The sequence below is a fragment of the Dendrobium catenatum genome, unplaced genomic scaffold, assembly GCF_001605985.2.
Source record: "Dendrobium catenatum unplaced genomic scaffold, ASM160598v2 fragScaff_scaffold_1284, whole genome shotgun sequence".
NCBI lineage: Eukaryota > Viridiplantae > Streptophyta > Magnoliopsida > Asparagales > Orchidaceae > Dendrobium > Dendrobium catenatum.
This window is the reverse complement of record NW_021319746.1, coordinates 1,730,866-1,739,383: the sequence shown is the minus strand read 5'-3', so window position 1 is coordinate 1,739,383 and position 8,518 is coordinate 1,730,866. Positions and strand designations below refer to the sequence as shown.

Below are 8,518 nucleotides of genomic sequence, written 5' to 3'. Positions count from 1 at the left end.
CATTTCATTACTTTTGTTGAAGTTGTTATTTTAAAGAGCTTGCAAATTTGGTTGTAACGTATTGCTTAAGCATTGTTGAATTCTAAGATCTATCTTGAGTTTTCACTTTTGAGAAGCTTTAAACTATTTTATCATTGCTCCAACAATACTTTAATTAATCTCTAAGAAAACAATTCCTGGTTTCACATCAATTAGTCTCTTCTCTTTGTTTTTATTCAAATCTAAAAATCCATATCCCACTATCCCTACACCTAAAGCATGATTCTATTCACAATTTATTAATTCTTCACAGACCAAAATCTAAACATTTATTTTCCTTAATAAAAAAATGAAATTTTAATGTAACATTTTCGGATTTACATAAAACCTAAATTATGGAGACCTAAAATTACACTAATTTTATTCCAATTGCTTATAAAATACAAAAGAAACGTTTTTCCCCAAACCCTAATTTTGAAACCTAAGTTTTCCTTAAGAAAACTTCTTGCTTATGACGTAGAAACATGCTCCTAAGCCCTCAAAAAGTAAAACCCTAGAAATTCCTCCAAGAAAAATCTCATAAAAAAGGGAAGTTTCTACTTTCTTGCATAAAACACTTACCTCTCTTCTTCCCTAAGCCTCCCCGATGATTTCCTTCCAAAAGCACGCCGGAAAACTCACCGACCACCGCTCCCCCAAGCTCTCCCGATGTCCTCCCCCTCTCTCCCGTCCGCTTCTCCTTCGGTTCGGCCGAAACAAGCACAAGGGACCGAAATAATCGGTCCCTTAAGGCTTTTAAAATGATTGATAGGTAAAAAGGACGCATGTGCCCCTCTCCCAATATTTGTCTATTATCATATGAAGGGCAAAGAGGGAATAAAGGGTTAAATTTTTACTTAAACTTCTTCGGCGAATTTTAATTTCAAATCCGTGTGAAATTGGATACAAGTCCTTCATATCGTTTCGATCGAAATTTCGTGACGAAAATTTATTTCGTCAAATTCCGACGACATTGAAATTTCACTTAAGTTCGTCGCGGCACATTAAAATGCGTGCGACGCACTCAAATGACGAATTTCGGGTTTTACATGTCAAATGGTAGGTGAGTGGGGCAATGCGACCTTAATGGACAATGCAACCCAGTAGAGACAATGTGACCTTGGTATAAGATGAAGCCTGTGTGTTATGATATGAAGCCTACAGGTGACATAGGCAGTGCGACCTTGAGTGCCTACGGGCTATAGACCTAGATCTAACCATGTGAACATGATACTTTCTAAAGATGAAAAGAGAACTTAGAGATGAACTAAAATTTATTTCCAATTACCTATAATAATATATGAGGTACAGTTTGAAAAATAATTGACAATGTGGGATTTATCGAAAGTGTAGTAGTCCCATGTTAAAATACTACTACCATAATATAATGATATTAAAATAACATTCTGCATAACTCTCATGTGTAATAGTATTTTCACATGTTGCATTATAATATACTGTGTATCATTACTATTAAAAGATTATAGACAATTTTCTTTTCTTCATTTGCTTGTTAATACGCAGCTAAATATTGTGTTTCATATACTTAAATATTATATTAAAATTGAATATCTTTCTGAGCCTCATAGTTAACCAGATTTTTATTTTGTCTTTTGTTACATAAAAGTAAGGATAAGGTGGAAGCTAACTAGACTCAAATCAATTTAAAACTATGGTTTATAGTGGTATGAAATGAATCTTGAACACAAGTGTGTGAACTATAGTTATGAAAGATTTTTCGATGGTTAGTTACTCTGTAATTATGTACATATGATGGAAATGAAAAAAAAATTGAATGCTTCCATTTTATAGACTAATGTGATGAAATGTGATCTGAATAGAATAAGGAATGGTTATGACTTTTGTCATTTGAGGAATTGTATGTTTTCTCTGTCGTACCCTACGTGGTTTGGTGCGGGGCGTCGCGGAGCATGATAAAAGTGGGATCAGAATAAGGCTACGTTTGGTTGTCCAATACTTTTGTAAAAGTTAGTTTTAAGAAACACCGGTTTATAGAAAGGAGTTCTCTAAACGGATAAGCATATATAAAAAGCTTTCTTAAAACAGTAGAAAATGAAAAAAAAAATGTTTTTGGGAACGTGGTTTGAGGAACCAAAAAGTAAATTTACCGTTTTAAAAAGGAATAAGCACAAAAAACGTCCAATCAAACTAGGCTTAAGTGTTAAGATTCTGAGGATTTAATTGCCGAAGCTTAATTGGATTTAGTATTTTTAAGAAACAGAATTGAATCTAATATAATTACTACAAAGCTTAGTTCGGAGTAGTGCCCTTAAGTTAGTGGTGAGTCTAAACCTTGATTTTGCATGCATTTAGCATGTAAAATTAAAAGTATTACTATATGTATATGCAAATGGTTATATATAAATGCAAATGATGAGAATGATGATATAAATGATGGAAAAGATGCAGTTTTTTGTAAGCAACTGTAGCACCTATTGTACCCCCAGTAATTATACTAGTCACACCTACAGCTCCAAGTAGTAATGTACATACAGGTGCAGGTGCCAATGTCAATGTAGAATTAGACAAACATTTAAAGATCTTTCAAAGTTTAAAACCACCTTTATTTAAAGGAGTAGGCGCCATAACTACTAATGATTGGATGATCGATAGTGGAGAGGGAAACACTTGGACAAAAAAATGATAATACACCAGAAAAGCTTATTACCTAGGAAGAATTTGAACAAGTCTTCAGAGATTAGTATGTCCCTCCATCAGCAAGATAAGCAATGCAAGAGAGTTTCGTGAATCTAACTCAAGGATTCAAGATTGTTATTAATATGAGGCAGAGTTTATATCTTTGTCGCGATATGCTTCATAGCTTATCAATACTACTGAAAAATGTTAAATTATTGAAAGGCCTCGGAGATTCATTGAGACAACCTTTGATTCTTCTGTGCATTAAATATTTTATTAAATTAGTTGAAAGTGCTAGAGGTCTAAAGCACAATATGGAAATGATAAGGCAGAAATGGGAGACTTGCAGCAATAAGAGATCATTTAACCTCAAAAGTAGTCAGTCTAAAGAGCAAAAATTTCACCAGGGTCAACAACAACAACATGAACTGTCCCATTTGACACCAGCCTGCGTTAATTGTTAAAAGTCACATTGAGGGAAATAATGTCTACTGAATTCAGGGAAGTGTTATATGTGTGGGGAGTCGGGCCATATCAAGAGATATTATCCAAAAAATATTTAGAGAGCCGGAGAACAAAATGGCGTTCAGAGGGCAGAGCAATATAGAGGTGTAATGCCACAATTGAGCAAACCAGCCTTTAAGATCAAAGGAGCATCTGGAGACACTTTGAGATTAGTACCAGCTCGAGTTTTTTTCTTTAACCTCAAGAAGCTAAGGAATCATTAGAAGTGGTGACATGTATTATCATTATTTCAGGTTTAGTAGATGGAGTTCTTTTTTATTCTTGTGCATTAGACTCCTTTATATCTATGAGTTTGAAGTAGTTTTGAGTATGAATTGGTTAGCAAAATATTTTGCTACTATTGATTATTGGAAGAAAAGAGTTAGATTTGATTTACCTGAAGATGAGGTATTTTACTTTTAGTCCGAAAAAGGAGTAACTTCAAATTTGATTAAGTCTAGTCAGCTGAACAAATGTATGAAAGCTGGTGAATTTATTTTTTTGGCAAAGTTAGAAGCTAGCAAGGAGGAAAATAATGATATAAATTCTATTTCTATGGTGAATGAATTTGTTGATTTTTTTGGAGGAGTTGATCAATTTTCCTCCAAGGAGAGAAATAAAGTTTATTAATACATGTTCAGTTAGGAACAAATCCAATTGAAAAAAAATGCCTTACAAAATGGCAACGAAAGAGTTACGTGAATTGAAATGTCAATTATCAGAATTGATTGAAAATGGTTTTATCAGACCTAACATGTCTTCTTAGAGTGCACCGATTTATTTGTTAAGAAGAAGGATGGTTCGATGCGGCTCTACATTGATTACAAGAAATTAATTAAGTTGACAATTAAAAACAAGTAACATCTCCCAAGGATTGATGATTTATTTGACCAGCTAATAGGTGCTTCTGTATTTTCAAGAATCGATTAGAGATGTGGATATCATCAAGTCAGAGTGAAAGAAAGTGATATTGAGATGACAATTTTTGGTATCATATATTGGTATTATGAATATTTGGTTATGCCATTTGGACTGAAAAATACTCATATCATATTTATGGATATGATGAATAGGATCTTCAGGTCTTGATTAGTTGTGATTGTTTTTATGGATGATATATTGATTTTTTCTAAGAATGATAAAGATCATGCATGTCAGTTGAGGATTGTTTTGGGTTTAATAAAGCAACATTTGAGTTTTGGTTGAAAAAAAATTGTTTTCTTGGAGCACGTTATTAGTGGCGAAGGTATATAAGTAGATAAAAAAAAGTGAAAGTAGTTGTTAAATGCCTAAGACCAACTAATGTGACTGAAATAAGAAATTTTCTTGGCTTAGCAGGTTATTATAGAAGATTTGTGAATGATTTTTCTCAAATTTCTTTACCTTTCTTCATGTTGACACGAAAGGATATTAAATTTGAATGGACTGATGAATGTGAGCAAAATTGTCTGGAACTAAAGAAGTATTTAACGTCTGCATAAATATTGACAATTCGATTTGAAATTGAGGGATTCCAATTACGCAGTGATGCTTCTTTAAAAAAGGTTTGGCAATGTTTTAATATAAAATAAAAAAGTGGTAGCATATGCTTCTAGACAGTTGAAATCCTATGAAAACACATAATGGGATGAAACTTTTGATACACTTCATACACTAACAACGACAACAAACCTGTATCCCACTATGTGGGGTCAGCTTTATGAATCCATTTTTTATGCTTAATTTCTTCATATTTAACTAAAATTATATTATCATCGCTTTCAATGAATATAACTTGATCAAATTAGATCTCTTATTTTAGCTATTCTAAATGTATTCTTTTCTCCTCAATACCAAGCTTATTACATAATTTATCAAGTTGTAGGTTTTGCTTTATTCATACTTTCTTTCCAAGTTTTTTACTTTCTTATAATCATACAAGTCTAAGTGGTATATAATTTTTTTTCACATTTTAAAAGTGTACCTTTTTCTTGACAATCCTTTGTACACCGGCAGTCCAAATCTCTCCATATCAGTGTAAAATTTATTTTTAAATTCTCCCAAAAATTATACAATAAGCCTCTTAATAGAACTAGTCATTTTATCCCACATTAAGTATAGCTCAATTAAAGAATTTTAATTTGTCTTTCTTAGCAATCTATCTTGAAATAGTAATAGTTTTTCACAACTCCAATTCGACTATCCTATCATATTGTTATAATTTCTTTTGGTTTCTATAAAATTTTAAGATATATATTTATAACTATTACTCTATGCTATTTGATCAGGCTTCCTACTGAAGTTATATTATAATCTTTAAAATAAGAATTCTCAACTTCTTCAAATAAAAAATCTATTTTGTGATTTTGTTACTTATATTAGGAAGATTAATATTTCTCTCTCATTCTAGCTTTGACATTAGCCTAAGTTATACGAATCTCTAAAGTCTGTTCATTTGAAGTTTTAGGTCTTTCATTTGGTCAAATATCTTAGCTAACTTATGACTTGATCAAATTTGTCTTCTAGTTTAGATTTTTTTCCCACTCGTTTTTTTTATTTTAATTTCTATCTACCATATATTCAATTTGTTCCACTTGCTCATACAATCTTTCATATTCACCTCTTATGTCAAAATTCCTGAAGATATGAATGCAAAAGTAAGCACAATTGATGTATGCAATGAACTAACAAGATACTTGTACATGTAATATAGAATTTATTTTTTATTTCAATTTTCAATTGCATTCAATAATTCAGATATAAAGAAATCGATTATGCACAAGATAGACTCAGATAATTTTCAAACAGACCTAGACTAGTTGATCAATTAATTGCACGCAACCTAGTATTCTCTCAATTTAGGAAATTAAGAATCCTCACTATTTACCAATTAACAAAATATATAAGTACTCAACTTGTAATGTTAACAATAACTTACTGTAGACCACGATCAAATGCTGTTCTTGATTAAGTGTCGTAGTGATTCATTAACGGTATCTAGAAGTTTAAACATGGGCTTTAGGAATTATTCATAATTTCAATAATCCAAAAACCAATTCTGCTTATATATGAGGCCCTACTAAAAAAAAGAATCCTTATCTTTATTAGTTTTCAATTTAACTAAAAAATCAATAAGAAGTGTGAACACCATTAATTTCTGCCTTTAGTTAAAATTTTGATTTAGCGAATCAAAGAAACCATGCATTGCCATTTGTCATCTACCTGTACTTCCTACTTTAAAGATGGACAAATGCGAACAAATTACAGGTTCTTGAGACTGCACAGCAGTCAACTACAATGCCGGCCCTCTCCTCCAGTGTTCCATATGAGGAGATGAAGAGCCAGTGTGAAGCTCTTGTGATTGGGAAGCAGCAGAAGATGTCAGTCCTCCGAAGCTTCAAGAGTCACAGAGATGACTCAGAAATAAGCTTATCAAATGATAATAAGAATCACCTGTCAACCAAACCCATGGCAAGTGAAGCTAAATATTATCCAGAATTTTGTTTATTATGTCTTAACCATTTCTCCTCTAATTTCCAGCTTACGCTGCAACTCGCTGAGGCTGACCATATATCATCAGAGGACATTAAAAGTTCAATTACAAAATCTATTGAGACTGAGCAGCCATTTAGGCTTCCACCCTCAAGCCCATATGACAAGTTTCTAAAAGCTGCAGGATGGTGAGAACTTAAATATGTTTGGCTCTAAACAAAGGTAAGAAATGAAGTTTCCGATTTGCTTGGCAAGCATTCTATTTTTTTTCCTATAATTTGCACAGCTGTTACTGTTATTTTAATAGGATCAAAACGGTTATAATTCTCTGAGAGGTAAATAAGGACTTTGTTGAGGGTATTGGTTTTATTTCTTAGTTCTTTTTGTATGTCAGATGATCTGATAGTACAGAAATGAGTATCTTTTCAAGCGAGTAATGATTTGAATTCCTTCAAATTTACATTTACACATATAGAAATGTTGATTTGATTATAATGCTGCGGTTGTAACCGTTACTTTTTCAATTCAGAAATAGGATCCATCTGTCCTCCAGGGCTGATAAATTGCATTGAAGTCTCTATATGTAAGTTTTATTTATAATTCATTAACATTTTATGTTGAAGTGCTTAAATAGATGCTTTATGATATTATTTATTATCCTTTCTTGTATTTTGTTTTCATCTTTTAGAGTATTGGCTTCCTTTCATCTGTTTGGTGAAACATGAACTTGTTAAGAGCTCAGATTAAGAGGAAAATCATTAATGTTATGGTCCTTAAATGCATATATGTTTGCCTTTTTGGAGAAATTATTATGTGCGATCACTGAACCGGCTGGAGGCAAATCAGGATGCGCCATGTCACCCGGTACATAGTAGTACACAGCAAAATGATGATGTGGCCGTCCTGATTCGCTTTTGGATGGTGTCTGGTGATCGCACGTAATGATTTCTCGCCTTTTTGGAGGGATGTTTAGGCCAATTAAGGCAAATTCACACACATCACATACGTAAAACTCGAGCTCAAAACCTTTTGATTGATAGCTAAAGTTTCAAACCAACTAAACAAGATGAGCTTTGTGCTTGCCAAGGATGTGTCTAATGTCCGCAACTTCTGTGGATTGAGTGTGACCTTCCCGTGGATTAATTTTAAGTATAGGTGAGATTCCACATTTTCTAGATGGCTAAGAGAGTTACCATTTTTCAAGTTTTCATTCAAGAGAAAGATGAACAGAGAATTCTAGTTCAAGTTCTCTAACGTTTAGATAAAAATTTGTATATTTGAGTTCTGGCATTTTAATTACCTTGAAAAACATCTTCACTTCGTCAGCGTAGCATCTACTTTATTCAAAAAATTATTACAAATATGTTCATGTAAAAATGTATGATTTTCACAACCTTACAATACACTTAATTTTTCAAAAAATTTGAATTCCCTCGCTAAAAGAATAGATAATAATTTTCTCAGTCTGTTAAATTCGAAGTACTATGCAATAATTAGTAAAAAACTTAAAACTACATGAAAAATTAATATTTGATAAAATTATATAATTACATAAGTTTCTACATCCTTCCCTAAAATCAAGCCATAATCAAAGATGAATGGCAGTCTTTTTTTTTTCTCTCTCCTCTTCAAGTTCTCTCTTCATGGAACTTTTATTATGGCCGGTGAACGTACGTAGAGCTACGTTCATCCGGCACTAAGATCGCAGGCACAAAACGAGAAATACCGAGCAAATACCGAACAATATCAACAATAACGAGAAAAACCATTATGTGAAGACAAAATACCAAGCAATACTGAGTAATCCCAAAAAATACTAAGTTTTTTCTAGAAAAAATTCTGTATTTTTTTGGATTACTTGGTATTG

At 32.4% G+C, this 8,518-nt stretch overlaps 1 protein-coding gene across 1 annotated transcript; it reads left to right on the top strand.

Moving 5' to 3' along the window:
* The first annotated feature begins 6,429 nt into the window (after positions 1-6,429).
* On the top strand, positions 6,430-7,269 carry LOC110104043. The gene is made up of 2 exons (XM_020832983.2): positions 6,430-6,630; positions 6,700-7,269. The coding sequence occupies exons 1-2, from the start codon at positions 6,457-6,459 to the stop codon at positions 6,841-6,843; spliced, it is 318 nt and encodes a 105-aa protein (XP_020688642.1). The 5' UTR covers positions 6,430-6,456; the 3' UTR covers positions 6,844-7,269.
* The last annotated feature ends 1,249 nt before the right edge of the window (positions 7,270-8,518 follow it).